We start from the raw sequence: 25,472 nt of genomic DNA on the forward strand, positions 1-25,472 counted from the left end.
GCCAGAAAACCCTGAGGTCTAAACACTGAAGTTATGACTATTATTGTGTCTAATGCTGGAGTTAAATGCCCCCTATGCACTGTGCTTCATGCGTTGTTTACGCATTGTTCTCTGCTCTTTGCTGCAGTCGGAGCTACAATTAGAGGCCATGCTGGCATGGCTGACATTAGCTTAAGTGATCTGAGAGTGTTCCTGCGTTCTCCGCTTCCCGTCTTCCTTCCCGCTCTTCCTCCTGCCATCTGTTCTCCTCTTCCCTCGCCACGCTTTCTTATTTACATCCCACATGCCTCGTACCCGCTCCATCTCTCACTCTCATTTTTATATAATAAATCACGGTGTTACTTCTCTGCTTATGTTTTATTTTTTAACTCCCTTCTTCTGATTCGCAGTCCTCTGCTGCTCTCCCCTCTATCTCTTCCTTCCATCGGCCCTTTCTTTCACATCGTTATTTTTGTCTCCCCCATAATTTCTTTGCTGCGTTTCACAGCTCTTGTACCATCTCATTGAACCCCTGTAATCTCTATCTGCACAGTGGAACTCAACTAAATGTGTGCTGGACTGTGTAACCCAGTCTGTGTGTAATTTGTTTATGTGTACACATGCAACCTTCTGCATGTGTGTGTGTGTGTAGAGCAGGGTGACTGTCCCCAGGGCAGCTCTCCACACCAGAACAGAGCCGAGCAGCAGCTGACCAGCTGTCGCCCCCTCGCAGCTAGCAGCATGTTGTCTCTTCCATCCATTCTCTCCATCGCTCTCTCCATTCGTCCTCCCTGCCTCACGCTCTCTTTTTTTTCTTGTATCCAACTCTTTCTCGCACTCTCTTTTGTTTCCCCACAGTTAGACCCGAGCTCCGTCACACACGCTCCTTTTTTTTTTAAAGTTCCTCGCCACCCTTCCCCTCATCGCCCCCTCTCCTCCCTTCCTTCTTAGCAGGGTTATTTTTAAGATATGTCGATTTTAACCTTACATTGTTCTTCGACTTTGTCCAAGAACTTCTCTCCGTCTTTTTTTCAGCATCACATCAGCGGCCTTTTGTAACCACACAGAACAATTCTCCGTCCTCCTCTTTCACTGATTCGATAATTGTAACCGTTGCATGACCTCAATACTCCTTGTGTTTTCTGTTCCCCGCTCCTCTCTGTCTGTCTGTTATTTCGGTGTTAAACTTTATATCCTTACTCTTTTATTCCTTTGTCTTACATGACAGGTCATTCTTTTCTTAGAGAGTAAACATGAGGATTTCACTGCTGTCTTCATTAGGGAAAGAGCTCGGGACGTTTAATGTATTAAAATCCTATTTTCCTGTTTGCACTCCTACGATTGCAGTGAAGATCTATTGCGAGCCACAGTTCACTGATGCACTAACAGTGTGTTGTATACATGCATAGTGATAAGAACAGCAAACTGGTCAATCTTCTACATTGTTTCTTGCAGTGAGATTTACTTTTACTTTTGAAGAGAAATGCTTGTTTTTGATTCTCGTGGTTAGAAATGAGTTTTGAAAAGCTGCATGGACAGGCAATAAAGTGATCATAAAAGTTAAGGACCACTATTTTGTGAACCTCCAAAGTGAGAATAATTAAATGCCAATTAATAATTCAAAATGCACAGTAAGGAGACAAATGAATGACAGATGAGAGGTCTGATTCAAATTATTTACAGGTACATGGTGCGATATGTGATATGTGGTGCATCATTAAAATAAATAATTAAAACTACGTATAAAAGTCTATTTGTAAGACTGCACTTTAGATCAGCAATATAAAATAGACTAGACAGATAAAATACAGAAGCAAATTAAATACTAACATGATTTTTTGGCAGGTAATGTATTTACCTATTTTCTGTGTATTACATTAGTATGCTAACCAGAGGTAAACACAAAGTAAAATCAGAGTCAGATAGGATTTTGTCTTCGAGAAATTACTGAAATAAAAAAAAAACGACTGCAGAATCCATTTCAAGATAATATTTAAAGTGCCGTAGACATCCTTTTTCCATTAAAAGGCAATAACGTCATTATAAGTGTGCCATTTTGCAGAGGGTCCTTTAAAAAGTGGTACATTTTGTCATACTGCCTTTAAGTGTCGTGGATGAACCCTAGAATTCCCATCATGGAAAGGGAGAACAGCTTCGTTCCATCGCCAATTCCCTTTGAAGTACTTTCTTCCAACCTATGAAGGGATATGCATTTCATCTACACTGTCGTGGTGTGATTTTTGATACTTGTTGTTTTTTCTGTTCTTCCATTTTCCTGGCAGTAGGAGACGGCGGAGGGCGAGGTTGGTGCTGAACGAGACACACCTGGTTCCCGTCCCACTCAATCACTTGTGCCATAAAGACAGGCTCTGCTCGTCACTCCATTGCCAGAGTATCCCCGCTCGTACCCGCTGTAACTCGTGGCTCCCGGCTCTTTTCTCCCGTGCTCGACTCCAGCCCAGCCAGCTCAACCTCCGTCGTCTCCTCAGTTTCCAGCGCCTTGTGTTTTTTGTGTATCCTGCTGTGAGGATTAAACCTTTTGAAAACCATCTCGTCTCCTGTCTCTGCATTTTGGGGTCCACCGAGAACCGCACCGTGACAGAATACTCTGGCCAGTCATGGACCCCGCAGAGACTGACAAACTACGGCAGGCGTTATCCATGCAAGGCACCCGAGTTGGACAACACGAGCAAGTAATCCACGAAATCATGGAAACGCTCCAGAAACTCTCCTCCGGGGTCACCCAGCTCAGTAGTCGTCTGGATCAAGTAGTCACCCAGATCTCCTCGTTGGCCCCCACTGGAGATCCTCTGGTTTCGGCCGCGGCAGCAGCAGTGCCCTCAGCCCCGCTTCCCAGCCCTGTCCGTGAACCTCACATCCCCACCCCAGACAGATATTCGGGTGAGTTAGGGACATGCAGTCAGTTTTTACACCAGTGTTCTCTAGTCTTCGATCAACAATCTGTGACCTATGCTGCTGATAAATCTAAGATAGCTTTTATTATGAGCTTATTGTCTGGCCGGGCCTCTTCTTGGGCGCTAGCCATCTCAACCAGGGATTCTGCAGTTACAAACTCCTACCTGGCTTTTGTGTCTGAGATGCGCAAAGTATTCGATCACCCGGTGCAGGGTAAAGAAGCCGGTAACCGGCTCCTTTCCCTCCGCCAGGGTTCGGCGTCAGTCTCTCAGTACGCTATTGATTTCCGCATTTTAGCAGCGGAGAGTAATTGGGACGAGGCTGCACTACAAAGCGTTTTTCTAAAAGGTTTAACTGATAGTGTTAAGGACGAATTGGCCGCACGTGATGAGACCCAGTCTCTCGACGATTTGATCTCCTTAGCCATACGGCTGGATAATCGGCTACGAGAGAGACGTAGGGAGAGGCTAGGCAGACAGGGAAACCCCCTCCCCTCCTTGCTGAACTCACTGTCTCCGGCCGAATTCCTACAGCCATCTCCGGTCACCGTTCCTGCAGCAGCTCCAGGTCCCAGTTTTACTTCCACCCCCAGTCGTGAAGAACCCATGCAGTTGGGAAGGATGAAACTGTCCCTGGCCGAGCGGGAGCGCAGAGTCCGGAACAGGCTGTGCATCTACTGTGGGCAGCCCGGACACTTCCTCGCCACCTGCCCTCAGCTGCCAAAAGGGCAGGCCCATCAGCCACCGGAGGGGCGCTGGTGAGCCGAACCACATCCCCCTCCACACCCTCCAACCGCATTCTTCTCCCCGGCATTCTCCGGTACGCCCAGAACTCCTTGCCATTACAGGTTTTTGTCGATTGTGGGGCAGATGATAATTTTATTGACTCTGAACTATGTACTCAAGCTAACCTGCCAACGGAGACTCTCTCTGAGCCAAAAGACGTTTTTGCATTGAATGGTCAGTTACTCGCTCATGTTACTCACCGTACTGCTCCTATTTCCCTCCAGCTCTCTGGTAACCATCAGGAGATCATATTTTTTTTTGTCATTCCCTCGCCCACCTGCCCTCTGGTCCTAGGTCTCCCGTGGTTAAGGTTGCACAACCCCCATATTGACTGGTCTAACTCGACCATCACCAATTGGAGCATTTTCTGTCATTCCCATTGTCTACATTCGGCTATCCCTTTCCGTACCCCCTCACTGCCAAACCCGTCTGAGACCATTGATTTGTCCAACGTCCCCTCCGCTTATCACGACCTCCAGGAGGTGTTCAGCAAGGACCGTGCACTGTCTCTCCCTCCTCACCGTCCTTATGACTGCTCCATTGAGTTACTCCCCGGCTCCCCCCTTCCCTCCAGGAAACTGTACAATTTATCTAAACCCGAAAGAGAATCTATGGAGCAGTACATTACAGACTCATTAGCGTCGGGCCTTATTCGCCCCTCCGCCTTGCCGGTGGGGGCGGGTTTCTTTTTCGTGGAAAAGAAAGATAAGACCTTGCGGCCGTGTATTGACTTCAGGGGCCTAAATGACATTACGGTTAAAAACAAGTACCCGCTCCCCCTGATCGATTCCGCCTTTGGCCCCCTGCATCATGCTACAGTGTTCTCTAAGCTGGATCTTCGTAACGCATACCACCTCATCAGAATCAAGGAGGGGTACGAATGGAAAACTGCCTTTAACACACCACTCGGCCATTTTGAATATCTGGTCATGCCTTTTGGGCTGACCAATGCCCCCGCAGTTTTTCAAGCCCTCATCAACGATGTGCTTAGGGATATGCTCAATCGTCTCGTGTTTGTATACTTGGATGACATTTTGATTTTTTCCAGAGACCTGGAGGAACACGTGCAGCATGTAAGGCTGGTGTTGAGAAGACTGCTGGAAAACAGATTATTTGTAAAAGCCGAAAAGTGTGAGTTTCATGTCACCTCTGTCAGCTTCCTTGGTTTTGTGGTGGAAAAGGGACAGCTGAAGGCGGACCCTGCCAAGGTCCAAGCAGTGGCAGAGTGGCCACCCCCTTCCACCAGGAAGCAACTCCAGAGATTCCTGGGATTTGCTAATTTCTATAGGAGATTTATCCGTAACTACAGTCAGGTATCAGGACCACTTACCCAGCTGACGTCCTCCAAACTCCCCTTTGTGTGGTCACAGGCAGCCGAGACTGCATTTAGACGTCTTAAGAACATGTTTACCTCAGCTCCTGTGCTCTCTCACCCAGATCCCTCTCTTCAGTTCATCGTGGAGGTGGACGCGTCGGACACCGGTGTTGGAGCAGTGCTCTCCCAGCGATCCCCTGTTGATCAACGAACTCACCCCTGTGCCTTTTTCTCCCGTCGTCTGACCCCAGCCGAGAAGAACTATGACGTGGGTAACCGGGAGCTTCTGGCTGTTGTCCTCGCTCTCCAGGAGTGGAGGCATTGGCTGGAGGGTTCCACACACCCGTTCCTAGTATGGACCGATCACAGGAACCTCTCCTACCTACGCTCGGCCCGTCGTCTGAACTCGCGCCAGGCTCGGTGGGCCCTGTTCCTAGGCCGCTTCCAGTTCACCCTCTCCTACCGTCCTGGGTCGCGGAATATAAAACCAGACGCCTTATCCCGCCAGTTCTCCTCCCCTGTGGAAGACCTTCCCGTGGAGACCATCCTCCCTGCCTCCTGTGTGGTAGGAGCAGCTAGGTGGGAGGTCGAACAGGTGGTCCAGGAGGCACTACGTGACCAACCCGCCCCGGAGAACTGCCCCCAAGATCGGCTGTTTGTTCCGCCCACGGCCAGGTCCTCCGTGCTCCAGTGGGGACATGCTTCTAAGATCGCTTGTCATCCCGGTTCTCACCGGACCCTCACACTTCTCCGGCAGCGTTTCTGGTGGCCTACCATCGCAGCCGACACCAGGGAATTCGTCTCAGCCTGCTCCGTTTGTGCTCGCAGCAAATCCTCCCACCAAGCGCCCGCAGGTCTCCTTCGCCCACTGCCGATTCCCCACCGCCCCTGGTCCCACATTGCAGTAGACTTTGTTACTGGACTCCCACCTTCGGAGGGTAACACTGTTATCCTTACTATAGTTGATCGTTTCTCCAAGGCTGTGCACTTCGTCCCTCTGTCCAAACTCCCCTCGGCTCTAGAAACTGCCAACCTCCTCGTCCTACATGTGTTCAGACTCCATGGTATTCCTCTAGATATCGTGTCGGACCGGGGGCCTCAGTTCGCCTCTCGGGTCTGGAGAGCCTTTTGCCAAGCGTTGGGGGCGTCTGTCAGCCTTTCGTCTGGGTACCACCCTCAGACCAACGGCCAGACGGAGCGGGTCAATCAGGACCTCGGGTCAGCTCTCCGGTGTGTCTCTGCTAGACACCCTGCCTCTTGGTCCACCCATTTAAGCTGGGTTGAATACTCTCACAACTCCCTAGTCAGCTCCGCCACGGGCATGTCTCCTTTCATGGCTTCCCTGGGTTTCCAACCTCCCCTTTTCCCCATTCAGGAGACCGAAGTGGCAGTCCCCTCAGTCCAGGAACATCTCCGGCGAGCCCGCCGGGTACGGCGCGAGGCCGGTGCGGCCCTCAGACGTACTGCTGCTCGCAATCAGCGGTTGGCGGACCGACATCGCTCCCCAGCGCCCCCATATCAGCCTGGTCAGAAGGTGTGGCTCTCCTCTCGGGACATCCCGCTCCAGACCGTGAGTAAGAAACTGGATCCCAGATACATCGGCCCTTTTGAGATTGAGAGAGTGATCAATCCCAGTGTGATGAGACTCAAATTGCCTCCGGAATTACATATCCACCCTGCTTTTCATGTGTCCCTATTGAAACCTGTCTCCACCAGCGATCTGTGCCCTCCGGCCGAACCCCCGCCACCCCCCCGGCTTGTTGACGACCATCCTGCTTACTCGGTCCGGCGGCTGCTGGATGTCCGCAGGCGCGGCCGGGGGTATCAGTACCTCGTGGACTGGGAGGGGTACGGTCCTGAGGCGCGGTCGTGGGTGTCCCGCTCGCTCATTTTGGGGCCGGACTTGTTGAGGGACTTTTATCGGGAGTTCCCCGACAAGCCTGGTAGGCCGCCAGGAGGCGTCCGTTGAGGGGGGGGTACTGTCGTGGTGTGATTTTTGATACTTGTTGTTTTTTCTGTTCTTCCATTTTCCTGGCAGTAGGAGACGGCGGAGGGCGAGGTTGGTGCTGAACGAGACACACCTGGTTCCCGTCCCACTCAATCACTTGTGCCATAAAGACAGGCTCTGCTCGTCACTCCATTGCCAGAGTATCCCCGCTCGTACCCGCTGTAACTCGTGGCTCCCGGCTCTTTTCTCCCGTGCTCGACTCCAGCCCAGCCAGCTCAACCTCCGTCGTCTCCTCAGTTTCCAGCGCCTTGTGTTTTTTGTGTATCCTGCTGTGAGGATTAAACCTTTTGAAAACCATCTCGTCTCCTGTCTCTGCATTTTGGGGTCCACCGAGAACCGCACCGTGACATACACATTCCTACTGTACTCTTTCCCTTTCTATCTGTCTTAATTTTGCTCACTTTTCTCCATTTTTTTTCTCTCTCTAAGTGGCCTGAAGGATTAAATGTGTCTAATTAAGAAGTGATTATGTGTAGGCAGCAACAAAAAGGGATTGCATGTCTCCATTCCATCGCCCTACCGTCATCAGCCTGTGCCCTCATTCCACCCTTAAATTACACACACACCTCTTTATCCACCTTTTACACCTCTCACCTCTATACTTATTTTCTGGCTTTTCCTTACTTTTCTTTTTCTTAATAATTTTTTAATCTGCAGAATTAATTAATCTTTTGTCATTTTTGCTATCCAGAGTGGTATAGTACTTATGAATAATTATTTCCTCTTTTGATTTCTACGTACTGGCATTTTACACCATTCATTAAATTATCAAATCAAGCAGGTACAACATGGGCAGAGAGATGAGGAAAATAATAGTGTTTATTACATTGATAAACACAACAACAAGCTGTGTTAGAACTACATGTAGTATATTTTAGTTTAAAACGGAGCTCCATCTCAGATTCAGTTCTCTTTTTTTAAAGTGTGATTCCGCCTGAACCATCAGAGGTGATGAGCAATATTTAAAGGATAACTATCAGACCAATAAATCACAAGTCACACAAAAATGCTATCACATAGAGCCCATACTTTAGTATACTACCTGCTGTAGGTACAAAATGGTCTAAAGGATGATAAAAAAAATTATGTTGAGGACTACTAAAATTACCAAGGCAACATAATGTGAGAAAGCAGCTTTAAAAAGAGTAGATTTAATAGCAGGGGAAGAGCGCAATTGAAGAAGTGAGCCAACAGAAAAAGCACAGTGCTAATAAGCGCAGTGTGGGGTGAAAAAGAGGACAAAACCATGTTTATTGCAATGGTGGGAAGATGAAAGTTGGGGAGAAGCCTCTCCATTTTCTTTTGGTCTGTGCGAAAATATGGCATTTGCATTTGTGATAACGTGAAACAAGAAAACCTTAGGCCATAACAGTTCAAATACAAACCACAGCATGGGAAACATCTGATATTGCTGATTTGATCTGTGCATGCATTTTTGAGAAAGTACTTATCATGTTTATTGATGTCCACCAGACTTCAGGGCTGTACGATAAAGCACATCTACCTCATTAAAAATGGTCAGTCTGGAAAAAGGCTGGACCAAAATATGGCTCACATTATCATGGCGGCGCCTGATGACAAGGACGAAATAGTGAGGCAACAGGGACCTTTGTCCTTTAAAACGTGCCATCACTCTTGTCACAAATGAGCCCCCAGCAAGCATGGCCACTTATTTGAGTCTCAATGCACTAAAGAAGCTTGTATATGTGTGAGTGTGTGGTCAAAAGACAAAGAGGGAGGCAGATGGGTCACACAGTGTTCTCTCTCTCTCTCTCTCTCTCTCTCTCTCTCTCTCTCTCTCTCTCTCTCTCTCTGTGGGATCAGAGCTGGAACACAGCTAATTACATCTTAATTAAAAACCTCTGTCCCTCCTGCTTGCCCATAGAAGACACATGTGTGCTTATGTTTAAGACCGCAAGAGAGAGGGGGACTGGATATGTGCTTCAATACAAATGGGTACGAAGGGGGTGGGTTCTGGGGCAGAATTGTAATCACATGTATGCATTTGATGGGTCCATGGCGTCTTCACTTATCCCTGAGCACAGTGCTCCTGTGCCGTGTCTCATGGACGTTGAGGCTTTGTCCCAGTTCTCTGAATGAATCCATCCCCTTGTTTCTGAATTGCTCTCTACTTTGAAGGTCGCTCTAATAGCGTGTTCAAACAAAACACAGTCCTTGCTGAAACTATAAATGAGCCTAAACACAAAGCAGATTTCTGCCGGTTTATCACAGCGGTACAAAAGCAAAATAAACAGCTTTGATATGACTGCAAGAAGGATGACGAAGAACTACACGATGATTTAGTAAAGGCAAGTATTTGCGTCAGTAGCGTATTTGCAAAAGTTAAAGCGAGAAATGTGCATGACAGCACATGTTGTTGAACCAGAAATGATTGTAGCTCTGTGTGTGCATGCAGCGCTCTACACTACACCAAACCCTGTACAGAGAACAGACACAACTCTGTGAATAGAGAAATGTGTACCGTTAACAGTAACATATCAGTAACAGCCGTATTTTTGGCTGGGTGAGGTTATTTTGTGGTTTGATGAGGCAGCGATAATGTTCAATGCCCTTATCGATCCAGACTCCATTCAATAACCAAGCATCATAACAGAGACACAAACACGGACACAGCAGGACCGTTTCCTTCAGCTCGATTCAGGGAGATCCCACAAAAACATTACAAACGGATGAATGTGTGTTTGTGGCCTCCATGCAAACAATGGGTATTGATTAAAGTACAAAAACAAGGTATCAAATGAAGAACTTAATCGGTATCGCTATCATAATTGTGGGTGCCAGTGTTGTCATTATTTAAACGCCACTTAGCCCCAATGCAAACCCACACAGACTCACAGACACACACATGGAGGACTGACCGTTGTTGGAGCGCAGGGATCTGGCGGAGATGCCGTTGGTCCCTATAGGATGATGAACCCCGGTTCCATCCACCAATCCTGCCTCACCTGGCTGCTTCATGAGCTCGGTCAGAGTCCTGGAGGGAGGAAGACCAAACACACGTTTACTCACAAAATCATCCTGCACACACAGCAGAACAGTAAAAAAGCTCACGAATGAAAGACAGGGAGAAAGGAGAGAGAGGGCTGTCTGGCAGATGAGACACTGTGTGAGATTGAATGAGTGTTCGAAATGTGATGGAAAAGAATGAGAAAGATGTTAAAAGGTGGAAATAAATAAACACATGGAGTTAAATCTGCGGTTGACGGGCCATAATGTGAAAATCCATTAATAATAATACATCCAAACAGCTTATTAGCTCCACCTGAGGACAGACAGATTGTTCACATCTATGAAAACAAACCCAAACAGAAAACACTCAGTATCAAATACAAGAAAGTGGAATCGAGGATGAAAAGCACAAGTCTCTGGATGTTTGCCAACTGGGAGCATCAATCATTTATATCTAAAAAAAAAAAACTTCCCCTCTTGCCATCTTTTATTGTTTGATGCCTTTGAACAAGTTCTGTTGCGTCCTCAAAACTGGAGCAAAGGCAGGAAGCAGCCCTCCTACATGCAGATTTAACTCCTTCTGTGCTCGCACGGCGCGTTGTTTGTCACACTACGAGTAGTTGGAACGATTGTATTCTGGAAAATGCAAGGGGTTGGTTTCAGCAGTAAGTAATGTGATTTGTCAAAGTGCGTCTCATACAAAGCCTCATCACGATCACATGTGTGATTTCAGTTGAATTCTATGGGAAGTAAATCTGTGTCATCTGGTTTTGAAAGAAAAAGGTGATTGAATTTCTAGCACTGAATATTTACGCATTGAAATTATGTATCTGAATATTATTCAACATTAAAATACGTTTTTTTACGATGAGATTTTTTGCGGTTGAATTTTTTGCAGTTGAATTATTTGCGGTTGAATTTTTTTCGGTTGAATATTTTGCAGTATTTAAACATTGAAAAACATTCAGATACATCATTTCAATGCATAGATATTCTGTGCTAGAAATTCAATCACCTTTTACTTTCAAAACCAGATGACACAGATTTACTTCCATAGAATTGCTTCAGTGAACCACCCTGGTGGAAAATTAAGATATTACTTGCCCCATTAGAGAGGCAGATACAACATTTGCATTTGCCACTATTTGTTCATTATTAAAGCAAAGAAGAAAAAAAATAACTACCAAAAAAGCTTGCGTTAATTGGTTGTTCTTCTAAAAAGCTGTATTCCGTTTCCACTTCTTTGACCTCATTAATTAGTTTAAAAAAAACTTTCCAGTATTTGCTCACAGTAACGAGGTCTAAAAGGAGAAGACAGCGCTCAACATGCAGCCATTGACCAGGAAATTAAAGCGACATACTCAACGAATCAGCTGTGACCTGAGAGCTGCTATCAGGGGACCCATAACTATTTTCTCACTTTATTTTAATCTCACTGTTGAAACCTCCAACACAGCTTCCTACAACGCAGCCGAGTGTCTTGTCATTAGCCTGCTGTGAGATGATTGCCTGTGGTCATGGCAGCAGTACGCATAAACACTTCCACCCCTGCACTGTGTAATGTAATTCAACACAGTGCACTTGAAAAAAGGACCTTAGTAGAAGGTGCCAGAGTGAAGATTTTTTTTTGCATGTTTGTGTAATTTGATCCCAGATTAAAGAAACAAGGATAATCCAGGTCATGATTGAGTTCTTGGCGCATCTAGTTTAAACAGAACAAAAACTCAATGCTTTGTCTTTGTGGGATATTTGTCCACAGAATATGAGAAGAAATCAATTGTCGAGCGCCTGTAACAAATCCACCAGAGACGGAAACTAACAAATGAACCCACAGGGTAGAAATATGCTCTCCTTGGCACAGGCAATTAGACCTTCTAATTCCATTCATACTATAAACCAAAAGAGTGACTGCACAGCACAGCCCCCAATCAGAAGCATCAGGCAGGACAAATCAACAATTAAATATGTATTTCATTCCCACTCCCTCGACATGCTTTTCACTGCTAAAGGTGCCATTAAGCAACCCTCAGCTGCTCCAGTGGACTGTAGCTGTACTGGGCAGCTCCCTGGTGTTGATGGGAAAAAAACATCTGGTTCAGCAAAAAAATGCTTTGGATAAATTAATGTCAGGAATAGCTACCATAGCTGATGGGACTCTTCTGGCAAATACTGTGTGTATATACTGTATTTATGACATTGTGTATATATGTAGAGAGATATAGAGATATCTAAATTGTAAGCTTAGTAATGGAGTTTTTTCTAAACACCACAACATTTGAGGTTTAAAGGATACATTTTGACTTTAACGATTTCCATAGGGAAATTTGTGCATTAATAGTCATTAAATGTGCACTCATACTGTGGAAGATGGGCAGTAGGTGCCACAGCAACACATATACTGCATTTACCCATTCATCTCAATTGCTCGTTGCAGTTTCTGCTTGCCAGCCAATCCATTTTCTCTCCTCCATCTCATTAATATCTGTCCACTTACATTGCATTACTTCATGAAATGTTCAGGCTGCCCCTCGCGTCTCTCTCTCCTGCCCCGGCCGCTCGCTTTCTGGCTTCCGTCCCCTCGAGAATGCTTAAGAGCGCTATTGTTCAGTGCTTGTTGTTTTGTAGGCCCTCGATCTCCCTGGAAACATTTCTCTTCTTCTCCTCTTCTAATCCCGTCTGTTTTCTCTTCTCAACCTCCTGCGTCGGTCTCCATTTCCCTCCTCTTATCTCTGGCCCCCTTCTTCATCTTCGTTGGCACCTAAGAGCCTTTTTATCTCTCCCTGCATCGCCTCCTCGACCCTGCGTCTCTCTTTCATCTCCTCGTAGCCCTCAGATTCGGACTCTCTCTTGCAAGGCCACATACTGTAGTTGACTCTTGTCCGTCACACCCGAGGCCCAATTTCTATTTCCTCCCTCTGTGTCTCTTACCCATTCGTATTCCCAGCCCTTCCTCCATCATCGACCACCCCTCACAAACCGACCACCCTCGAGGAAGCTCACATAAACTATTTTAACTTGCAATATTAGCGTTCATAAAATAATCCTCAATGGGGTGAGGACATCAAAGGCCCCGTGTTGGTGCTCACACACACACAAACACGATAAATAAATGACTCCAGAAAACAATGAATAATAAAGTGAAGGCATGCATCTACCAACAGCTTTTATCTCCATCAGCTTTTCGCCACATCATTCCGACAAATGGCAAATCTGTACGGCTTAAGTTGAGGAGAGATTCAAACACTTTGCCAGCCCCAGACCAGAGAAGCATCCAGCACTTCATATAATCCACGCTTCCAGCCAAAGGCCCACACTCAACAAAGCATTCAGTGTATAACACAGGCCTTTTAAATTCTGGAAGAATCAAATGCTGAATTTCTTGCATAAAGCATGTTATAAGTTTCACTTCCTGTGGACCTGTAACTATGGGGTTTGAGTTGAGCTGATGTTACGTGCATTTTAGTTTTTGAAAACAGTTCGAGGACCATTTGACTCTGGGGGAGCTTTGTCAAGCTTTTGAAAATAACCTTGGAGATGCATCAGCCATTTCTAGGGATTTTCAAACTTGGGTTTGGAAACAAAAAAATATATAACCAAAATTTAGGATTTATCCTGTTGCAGCCAGTTAATGCTGCAGGAAAGAGTTATTAAAGTGTGTTTTTTTTGTACGTCTCGTTATTTGATGGTGAGGAGATTCTTTATAGCACACATTATATATTAGTACAGTGACTGATTCATGGACACTATGTTGTAGGAATGTATTGATTTCATGTCATTTTGCTCACCACATGTGTATTTTTAGTGTACGTGATTACTACAATTTAATTGTGCCCCACTCCAGGGTCTACCCTGCCTCTCACGCAGTGCATGCTGGGATTGTAGTTTCACATTGCAAAGTCAAACTACATTAATGTCATATTTTTATGAGTCAGTGTGTTATGTTTTCATTTTTTTAAAACGCCTGCTTTTACTTTCTGCTTATATTGGAATCGTTACTTTATTCACTTAAAAAATATTTTTTCTTTATACAGCAGTGAGACAAAAAATATTTTGCAAAAGATTTGTCATCTTATCATCTTCGCATGGGAAACATTCTAATAAAACATTTTATGGAATGTGGTTTTCAAGATCAAACCTTGTTAATCAAGTGCATGGTTTGCATACAAAGATTACCAGTTTCCTGTTAAATTACTTAAAAAGTCGTTCTCTGTAATGCACCCCAGGATATGAGTTGGGTAATGAACAGATGTAGAGAGAGTGTATTTTTCACAACTCGTAAACAAAAATAATTAAGCCATTGGCTGAAACAATCCACCACAGAGGGTTTTAATCCCCGGTGGTCTGGTGGAACTTCTGGAAAACTCCACTGACACATATCCGGGGAGTCGGAAGGAGCAAGTCTGCATGTTTTCTGTAGAAACAGTAGCTCGGGAGGATCTCAGAGTGGAACAAGAGGCAGATCTCTATCATCACACACAGCATTGTTTTCATCGCCAGTGTGGCTTCAAACCACAGGATAGACAGCAGTCTTCATACATGTCATTAAACTCAGGCAATTAGTTACTTTACACTTGAACTGATGCAATTGAATAATACATTAGCTGAGTTAGATAAGTGATAACAGAGTCTGCGTGTCAAAGTGCTTCATTACATACCATTATCAAAAGAACATGTGATCAAATTGTCTGAAAGCACATGTAAATGTAGTCTGTTCTCTCCTTGTGGTTGTGAATGTACCTTTGAACGCTGTTCTGTCACAGTGCGCTGTCTTTGTAAACTATAAAGGGGGGTGAAGGGTCCAGGATGAGTCAGATCTGCCCTTCTTTTTCAATTGAGTGAGTGGACTTTGAAATTCAATTCACAAGTAATAAAGAAACAAATTTGAAACACATTTCGCCAAACTCCAGGCGGGGTTTCTTTTCATAGTCAAATTGCAAATCAATGCGGCTGGGCACCATGAAAGCCGGACACTTGGGTGTTTGTCTGTCCTGCCCTGTCCTGGTTGTGTATCTAAATGTGCACTATTGCTTTCAAAAGTGTGTTCGTTCTAAAAATAGAGTGAGAGAAACACCCCGTGGTCATGTAATAAGACATTCAGTATTGTTCTGCACACAAACACATTTACTCCCCTGGGTCTGTAACACAGCATTTTGTAGCTGAATCACTCCTCACTGTCACAGCAGGTTAGTTTATATTACAAGGCCCCCTGCAGATGAATCCAGGGCCCCCAAAACCGTAGCATGGGGCCGAGCATGGAGATACACCCTCGCTGTTTTCAAACGGGGGGGGGGAGGTGTGCACTCGTTTGTGACGCTGTTCCCCATCCGACGCACAACACACGCACTCACACGCACGCTGAATAGAAGCTTCAGGAGAGATTTTGTCCTCACTCGGGGTGAACCTGAGGGGTTGCACTGGGAGCAAGTTGATTACTATGCGTGTTTGTGTTGGTCAACAATGACTTTGTGTTAAATCCTCTGAAGCCGTGCGAGGGAATTGTAAAATTAGCGAATGAGCACGCTGTGATGTGTGAGAGTTTATGACCATGTGGGGGCTGTGTTTCCTCTGTCCTGTATCTCCTGTTTCATTATTGATTCGATTTGTGGGGCCCCATAACACAATACAAATAAACTGAACAAATAAGGCCTTGGTCATTGTGACTGAGTGATCTAATTTTCCACCTACTTGTTGGAATATTACATACTGTGTGTTTTGTAATTGTACTTCAACAGCAATACGATGTAGTTGGTTGCAATGAGCAGTCTTTGTTATGCAAACTACGTTAAAGTTCATCATCGTGTTCCAAAAGTGTTGCCTCTAAATGGGCTGTTTGAACTGACAAATGGAGCCTTTTGTAGGTAAGAGGAGAGACAGAACCAGATATTAAAATGTAGCGCAGTGTGTGTGTGTGTCTGTTTGTCTTTCATCTTTCTCTTTGTCTCTTTGTCTTATGTTGTCATGAAGTGATGGAGCAAACTCTCATCAGTAATTCACTGCAATTTATTCCTCCACTGCTGTCAGAGAGAAACAACACACACACACACACACACACAGGCAGATTCCCACACACAAATAGAAGGCAGAACACTGCAGTGGCACAAGTGGAAGCATGTATTATCTCAAAGGGGGTCTGTTACACCAGTCCCTCTTACACTCAAATACTTCCATACTTGTACATGTACGTGCACGCACACGCACACACACACACACACACACACACACACACACTGTAAGACTCAGATATGCAGTGGCTGCCAGATAGTGCACCCTTGTAGGCTTGGTCCAGAGCCTGAATCCGTCTCCCACCCCGCTACACCCCTATTAGAGCTGACAGCTGCCAAATAATGTCCCTTGGCATGGCTGAGCGCTTGCAATGCCAGGGCCAGTTTGTGTTTATGCATTCGAGCCTCTCGTCCACTTTCATGAGTGTGTTTACGTGTGCATAACCTTACTATCGGACGAGCCTTTGAACCACAAGTAGTGCCTTAATATAAAAAAAAAAACAGGGAAATACCTCCTTAAATCAGAGTTAAGGCAAAGCGTTGAATTCAACTCTAGTTCAGAGGAATCATTTTCAACATATCAGCAAAGGAACAGCAAACATTTTTAGTGGACCAGTCAATCAAACAACGATGAAAGCAGTCACTTTTAGGACAGAGAACAATCATTATTATCCCCTGAAGGACGTTCTATACAAAAGCAGTTCTTACTTTGTTCGTCGTGCTGGACAAAGAGAAGCCTGAATTAAGGGTATTGTATGTTGTCTGTTTTACAAATCTGAGTGTCTGATAGAGATATTACAAAGCTTCTGGGCAACTTTAATTAAGAGGAATTTTGCTACATTCATTTATTGACCATGGCGCTGGGACTGAGAACTAAAACAGTAATAAATAAACAAATCCAGTGCCAACATGCTGGAAGCTGCATGAACCAGTAGCTGGCAGAAGCTCAGTGCAGAGGCTGTAGTGTTGCTGACGATGATGTCACAGAAAATACCATATGTCAACCTCTGAGTCACTGCCTGCACTCATTATTTTTGCGCTGTCTTTATTTTAGAAACAACAAAACACACACACACACACACACAAAAGATTCACCCTCCTCGAGGGATTTGTTCTCAAACATTCATCAGTGTGACGCACACATAACCTACGCATGAATACACCTACACACAGACACACATTTGTCAGCAGAATATTTATCATCCAGTGCAGGATGGTATTGGTGGTGCACAGGTACTCTGTCCGCTATGATCCCACCCTCATCCATCATCACCCTGCGATAGACACAATGTTATCGATCTGTTTTATCAGATATCTAACACTGTCTAAACCAGTCAATGGGAAAGCCCATAGAGGACGTCATTACATAAAATATATTTATATTTTAGAATAACTAACTAATCATTATTATTTTAACCAGAATGTTTCTGTTTTGACATTTTTTTGGTCACTTTCATGAGTGAATTTTTTTTAAATCTTTTCCATAAGTCACAGTGGTAGACTCGGCTTCTTGGGTTACATTCAGTGTATACCATTAATATACCAGCACCCCATTTGATTTAGTCAGTGACATCGACATCCCAACCATCCATCCTTTTAACACGGACAATGGGATCAATTCACCCTCTTAATGCCTGAAAAGGATGCACCCATGTGGGCATAACATATAACCTGTACAAATTGTTAATGGGGTGTTATGGTCAGGGCGGCATTGACGAATTAGCAACCCCGCCGCACTTTATCATCGCTGCACTGTCACGCGCTCTGGTAAATGGTGTTAGCGGTGCGTGAACTGCAGAGTTAAGTGACCTTGGATTACGGCCCGCGGGGAGCAGACACATGGCCAGAGCGGGGGTCGTTCCCTCGGGGAGCTCTTTGCTCGGTTCAGGAAGGTGAAACTCACGCACACTAGGCCACAATTTAAAAAAGAAGCTACGGGATGGATGGACAAGTGGGAGATGTGAACTCTGCTCATTTTGGAGGCAGCTTACGTGAGCATTAGCAGCTCTGCGTCTCCCTGATGGCTGCTATTAATGGACGAGGGGATGCAGCTGGTCAGCCGGCATTCGAATGGAGTGCAAACAGAATATGGAGTGAAAAGTCCCATAATGCATTCAGCCACCAGTGGGTGACTGATGTTTTAGCTCCACTTTGGGGGGGGGGGGCTGTCCTGTTGGCCATAGTTACACAGTATGTGGTTAAAACGCTGCATTATCTTTTCTTTATTGTCGCCCTTCGTCTCCAATGACGAAACTGTAGCTGTGTTGTTCACGCGGTGAAAAACACAAAACAACTAGGTGCTAATCCTTTTGACGCAGTACAATAAAATTGATGCAACGCAATATAATGCAATGCAACAGAAAGCCACACCATAAAAGCTTTGCAATGCAGCGCTACAGAAGTGTGAGCCAGGAGTCAACCTGTGTTTAGCTCATAACACACACGCGCTGGAGCAGAGATATTCCCTTCACACTGCATTCAGCTCAAAGTTCAGCCTTGACATCAAAGCTATGCGCAATATGTAGTTTGTCACACACACAGTCACACACACACACACACTCTTACAGAGAGTGCAAGGACACTGACAATGCGGTATAATACACTAATGGATAAGCAAGTCAAACAGCCAATGCTCCCTCCTCCATTGTCATTTAATCAAACACACTCACACAATAAGTTTGATCCCCTTGACATGAGTGAGTGTGTACCTGTGTGTGTGTGTGTGTGTGTGGGGAGGGGGGGGGGGGGGGTCATATCAATGACTTCAATCTATCAACCTATTTGACTTGACTGCTTTAATTCTCTGGCTGTGGAACTCTATCCATGCTTTCTGTGACCATGTGTCTTCTTCTGCACAGTCTTTTAGATTATAATTTTCCCACAGAATGGTTGAAGTGGTCCATTCTACTTCCACTTTTATTATTTAACTACATTCAGCCGGTGAACTATTATATCTGTCTTTATACTTTGAAAAAGTTCTTTGTCCTTTTTTCCCCCAACCTACATTTTACATCAAATTAGAAAACTTTCTAGGAAAGACTTTCGTGAGATCACTTAGCCTCACCTCTCCTGGGCTTGAAATGAAACACAAAAGGGCATTTCAAAGAGCACGAAGGAAATCAATGCATTTTTGATAGGTGCTTGCTGTAAATTTTGCAAACTCCAGAGTGTTGATCACGTTTCTTTTAGTATCTATCTTCACCACCTGACACTTTTCCTGTCTTGCTCTCCAATTGCTACATGTTTACTGTCAGCAGACAATAACCAAGATTTAAATTCACTTTAATGTTACTTCCATGTCCTCGAACAAATACGCATTCCTGGGAAATCAAAGAGAAAGCGCATGTGAACCAGGGAGGGATAGATTAATGGAGCGGTGGAAAAAAAGAACATCTCGCTTAGTGCACTCTTTTGATAAAATGTCAATTAAATAAAATATTTCACCGGTAAATCTCCACCTCTTTTCCAAAGCTTTCTATTTTGCTCAAATTCACTCTCTCTGGCTCCTGTTTGCGTTGCTCTGTATTCTGCTCGTTCCTCTTTTTAATAGCTCTCCAACTCTGACGACTATCTCCCATCCCTTTACATTTATTTCATGTCCATGGCTTTCCCACTCTTCCTCCACTCTTCTTTCCTCTATTCCTTTTTTTGTCTCTCCTTATCTGCGGTGCCTCCTGACTCTCTTTTCTCTCCCTCGTCCTGTCGTCTGTTACGTGTGCTGTTTAGCTGCGCTTAGCTTCACCTGTCAGCTCGGATCAAGGCTGTGGAGCAGCAACATGACAAACTGCCCTCTGATTCACTCACACACACACACACACACACACACAGGAGCGCACACACTTGTAGCGTCTTTTCAGAAGAAAAAAACCCCCAACCCCCCCTTTTCTCCCCCATCTCCCCCAGTGTCTTTTACCGGCTTATTGCTTAGAGTTACTGACATATATGGCTATAGCTTGCATTTACACACAGGTCTGTCTTTAACAAAGTTAAAGGAATATACTGTGTATTTATATTTTCCCATTTGGCCTATTGGTCAATGTATTTAAGGGTGAAAAGACACACTGCGATGTCTTCCTGGATCGCGTGTGCACAATGTTCAACTAGAAACGGCAGCAGACGTAGCTTGTGGGCACAGTGAGTGTTTCATCTCGGAGGATATATGATATGTGGCAAATCCGGCAAGATACCTTTTTTGTGTTTGTTTAGTAAAGTTGATATTAAGTCAGGACGTCTTGGCGGCTGCTTCTGTGAATTTGTCTCTGCACATTCTCTAAGTTCCTAAGAACATCGGAAAGTGGTTTACTATGTGTAGAGCGGTTAAGTGCATGTAAATAAAGCCTACTGGAGGACTCTCTGGGTTCACATAGTCACTCATGAGCACAACGAATGAGTATGTGGGACCCAAGAAACTGTCCAAAAACAATACTGGTAACATTCGGAGCAGTTATTCTTTCAGGCAATAACACACACACACACCATAGTCACCACTTCTTTATGTAAATTAACACATGCCTTGTGTCCGTATGCCTCAGGGTCGGGGAAGTTATTCTTTACTGTGGGCTGATATTTAAAGCTTATTAAGAAGTGAAAAACGCCCATATGTAAGCAGTTTGGTTATTATATTTGTAAGGCTTAGAATGAACTACAAAAGGAAGACCTCGCCTCAGGTTTCTGTTTGAAAGATGTTAGGTGTACTGTGGATTATTGTGTCTATATCCTTTACGTACAAGCAGTTTGACGCACAAATGGCTAAAAAAGGCACTAAATAACAGAGCTACCGGTGTTGAGATGAGGGGCATCGGAGCGTGGCTGCTACGCTTCTGTGAAGACGCCGTTTAGTCAGGACGGTTACCGTGTAAGCACAGTGCAGAGCAGAGGAGTTCTGACATGCACGCTCGCATGCATTAGTAGGCAATAACGTGCACGCTCACATGCATTAGTAGGCACTAACGTGCACGCTCACATGCATTAGTGGGCCATAACATGCACGCTCACGTGCATTAGTAGGCACTAACATGCAGTAGTAGGCACACAGCATACGTCAACAAAGCACAGAGTGTTATGTTAACGGCACACCAATATATCCTTAAAAAGACGATTATTTTGCTCGGAATTTCCAACAAAAAATGTAATTTAATGTGGATAAGAATCTAGACTGTGTTTGGAAACGTTGCTGGCACAAAAAAAAATGAAACAGGGAGGTATACAAGGAGAGAGAGAGAGCGTTGAATGTGGGTCCTATTGGTCTCGCAGGAAAGAAGGGTCATAAATCCACTTAATGGCTGAGAATATTAGCATGAGATAAGCTGGTGGGCTAGTCATCACTAAGAGGAAAGAGGAAAAAAGAGACGGATGGCGGGAGACGGTCGAACTAAGAGAGGATGAGAACATCGGAAAGTGGTTTATTATGTGTTGAGCGGTGATGTGCATGTAAATGAAGGCCTGTATACATATGTACACACACAGAAACACACACACGCACGTCAAAACACTCGTCTCCGAAGACAGTCTTTGACTAAATGTTAGTCCCCGACCAATTAAAATTCAGTTTTGAGGCATGTTAACTGTCAGATTTATTGGCAGCAAAACATTTTGCTGATCTAAAAGATTGTTGGGTTGCAGGTGCTATTGTACACACAAGGGAAAACATTGAGGTTAAAAGACTAAATATATCAATAAAGATAAGAAACCAAAACCGTTCATATATAATTCCATCTTTGATGATAGAGTATGATGTGTGAACAGATGTTTTTTCCAAATAAACAGACATATGTTTACTTCAGCAAAAAATCTTCCTCATAATAATAATAATAATTCAAATTCATGTTTTTTTAATCTGATTTTGAAAAAATGAAAAAATAACAATTTTGTTTTCATCTGTGTTTCTTTACTACATTACCAGAGGCAGCAGCCAATCGGTGTGTGAGTATCTGTGTTTGCAGCGACAGGTGCATGTATCAGGTGCATCAACTTGAACTTGTGATACACTTGCACATGACACACTGACTTGGAAACACACACACACACACACACACGCTTAATAACACGGCTTACACTCCTGGTGAGAAAGACAACAGAATGTAAAAAAGACATGTGAAAGCAAACAACAGGAAGGAGAAGGGGGGAAATAACCTAAAAAGCCATGTCGGTTTATGTTATGGGATGTCAGGGCTGTGCAATGACAGATTCCATTTTCTCATGGTTAACATAATCAAAATACTAACCATTAATGAATTACTAACACAATATTAATGCTATACAAAATGTATAAGACTTCATCAAATATGAGCTGGCAAACATTCTCTTGCACTTCTTGTCACAGCGTGATCTTGAACATTAGACACCACGAGTTTTGGTTGCGTAAGGTGGCGATCTCAGATGGCGGTGTTTACTACTGTTTTCTAACTGAAACCAGCGACCATCTGGTTTTCCAACTGCATGCCGTTGTGCCACAATATGTATGCAGCATACGTGGCGAATCCTCCCCCATGAAGATTGATCACGTCATTTGAACAAAAGCAGAGAAAACGGAAGCTGGTGGCTGGAATGTAAATTTTCCTTCAACATTCCACAGAGGTTCACACCGCTACACTCAAAGGAGGTGAGATTGATGAATAAGTGGACAAGGGAATGGATCAAGGAGGTACAAAAGAAGTTGGCTGAGGAGAAACGAAGGTTGTAAAAGAGGAAATGAGAGGAAAGAAGAAAGAGAGACCCAGGCTGGAAGAGAGTCACACAGTGTGAGAAGCAAAAGACACATGAGGTCTGGCTGCTCATCAAAAATAATGAGAGAACAGGGAGCAGAGGTCCCATATTCTCTTTTATTCTGTTCCTAATGTATAGAAAGACATGTTTTTACTATCACTTCCTAATGGCTGAAATGTGCAAGTCCTGCAGCTACTGGGAGTTCAAATCTGTCTATTGTGTAATTATAGCTTTGTGTTTGTCAAAACTCAAAAAAAATCTCAGCATTAGTGGGTTGTGTCTTTCATCATTTATCTTATAATACATTTACATCTGCACAAAAAGGAAATAACAGGAAGATTCCGCAGAGATCAAGCTGGTCGCATAGACAACATATGCATTATTTAAATCTTGTTGGAAAGACACGTAACAAAAGGTTGATTTGACCTTTAAATTGACTTAACTATAAACAGCCCATATAGCAAAGGGAAATGGAGGTAAAACACACTGAAAATAGATAGCAGTTAAGGCATGATGGGTCTTTGATCCTGGTGACAAAGTGTTGTCCCCATCTGGTTGTCACTGCTCGCTGTGCCTTAATGTGGATTTAACAAAGAGGCTCCAATGAAATTTTAGATGATATCTTCATCACTATCTATTTAATATTGTGGAATCTATTCAACGCGAAAGTAAAAACATTATCCTACTTCCTTTTTTCACTTATATTTGACAAATCTACCCCCTTTTTCTCACATTCTCTTTTGGTTATGTCTTCCACTTTGAAGCGTTCTGCCTCTATTCTCACAAAGTCTCTCACCTGTTTGCCCGTGTTATGTAACCAGGTTTCTGTGCCTCAGTGCTCCGCTTTGGGAAGGAATGCAAGGGCCCTGTATGTTTGGCACTGCAGCTGAGCACTGGGACTGAGTGCTGGGTTTATTGGTTTCGGGGACCAAGAGGTTGTTTCTTTCTTTTCGTTGAGGACAGAGTAGGAATGAACAGTGTACACAAAGTGACTTTGTTTCCCGGAGCAATAGATGAACTCATGCGTAATTGTTTCACATCGGCCACTGTGCAACTTGACTGAACAGTTGCAACATGAATGGCTCTTTTGATACCATTATACCTGAGTGAGCCTTCTTTAATGTGGTAACCACTGACAACGCTCCCATAATCAGTGCAGCATGTACTCAGGGGCTGAATCCTGACTAATGCATTCCTGCGTTGTGTTTTAGTTACTGTAAATGGAATTTAAAAAAGCAACAAAAAACTTGCAAGTAATTCATGTATAGAGGTTATACTTAAGGTCAAGACTCAAATCGTTTTTTGGGCTCTTATGGGCCAAAACAACAATGTAAAAACAAACACTGACATATCATCCCCTCATAAAGTTGCTCAGATGTGTTGTTGTTTGTTTGAAACGTTGTGCTAACTGGGTCACTGATACTTCCAAACATCATCACGTTCAACACAAGGCAACTTTAAGCTTACTGGGGGGGACATCATGCGGCGGATGTCTAGTATGTTAATAGCCATGTTAGCTTTTTGCTTGTGGCGGATACGCTTAAAAAAAAAATCTAAAAATGTTAATTTTAAATTTAAATTATCTTGCCAAACAAAACTTCTAAGCAGTGTTCCTGAGACTGGATCTAATTAATGAATTAATTAAGAGTCCAAGTGGACGCCAAATTTGAAAAAAATCCAACCTATCTCAAATGTAATGCTAACGGTGATATAAATATTTATAAGGCTCTTTCAAAATAGCAGATTAATACAAGATGATAACCAAGGTGTTCCCACACATGCACATGCAAAAAAACGTTCCCATTCTCACCAATTATTTTCAAATGGCCTAACACAGGGCTGACTCCATCCGAGACATGCTGGGGGTTTTCTGGAATTTTCTCCCTGTTTACTCTGTCCTCCAGTGTTGGCCTTTGGGATGTTAGCAGGACAGGATCTGCAGTAGAAAGAGCCTTTAATATCTCTGTCTGCCCCTAGTAGCGACCTGCCAGAGAGCATGAAGGCAACATAGTCGGACAAACGGTGGTCTCTCCAATAACCCTGGTCATCAATTACATTATCTGCATACAGCGGCTTGGACTATTTCATTTGAGCATTTAGACATGCATATGCTGAATATTTTGTACAACAAAACTTGACGTAAAGGCACCGGTAACGTTGGGCTGGAAACTACCAGGCAGGCTGGTTTATGAGGAAGATTGCATAGGAGAAAAGAGAAGGGAAAGGAGAGCAGGGAAGGAAGAGTAAAACAGGGATGAAGGTGATGGATTGAAACAGATAACTGAAGAAAAGGGGTGACGGATAAGATGAGTTGTATTTTTACCATCATTGCTGTCATGTAGCAAGAGGAGAAATCTCACCACCTCTGTCATTTTCTGTCGACTCTGTTATTTCACAGCGGCCTGTTGGGGATGCTGTATTGTTTTCCCTGCAGCTCAAGAAGAAATCAAAATCTATTTTCCTCTCTTGCTCTCTTGTCCACCTATTTGGCTTCTATTCTCTCCATCTGCCACTCATGTAACGTCAGTTTTGCATCACAAAGACTTTTAAAACGTTGATACAGCATCGGTATAATTAGAATACATATTGACTGTGTGACTGCTGCCAAATGTGATTGTGCGTATGCGTCTGTTTGCAGCGCAACTCGAATTCAAGCTAATTATTGAGCTAATGATTTGAGGATCTCAGATTTTTTTACCACTGCATCTGCAAGTTAAGCTACTTCTAAATAATATTTTGTCTCACTTATATTTGTTGTTATTAGTATTTAGTGCAATTTTTACACTACAAAA

The 25,472-nt window shown here is 44.0% G+C and overlaps 1 protein-coding gene across 4 annotated transcripts in view; it reads right to left on the reverse strand.

The window, feature by feature from the left end:
* LOC119219801 (protein shisa-8) overlaps positions 1–25,472 on the reverse strand; it is a 77,058-nt gene that overhangs the window by 41,346 nt on the left and 10,240 nt on the right. For 2 of the 4 annotated variants that reach the window (XM_037475205.2, XM_062565830.1), the window contains exons 2-3: positions 24,491–24,616; positions 9,883–9,998 (exon numbers count right to left, since the gene is read on the reverse strand). In XM_037475205.2, coding sequence (XP_037331102.2) covers positions 9,883–9,998; positions 24,491–24,616 — 242 coding nt within the window. The remainder of the gene's footprint in view (positions 1–9,882; positions 9,999–24,490; positions 24,617–25,472) is intronic. The other 2 variants (XM_037475208.2, XM_062565831.1) reach the window with 1 other exon arrangement.

This window comes from Pungitius pungitius, chromosome 12 (genome assembly GCF_949316345.1).
Source record: "Pungitius pungitius chromosome 12, fPunPun2.1, whole genome shotgun sequence".
In the NCBI taxonomy this organism is placed as follows: domain Eukaryota; kingdom Metazoa; phylum Chordata; class Actinopteri; order Perciformes; family Gasterosteidae; genus Pungitius; species Pungitius pungitius.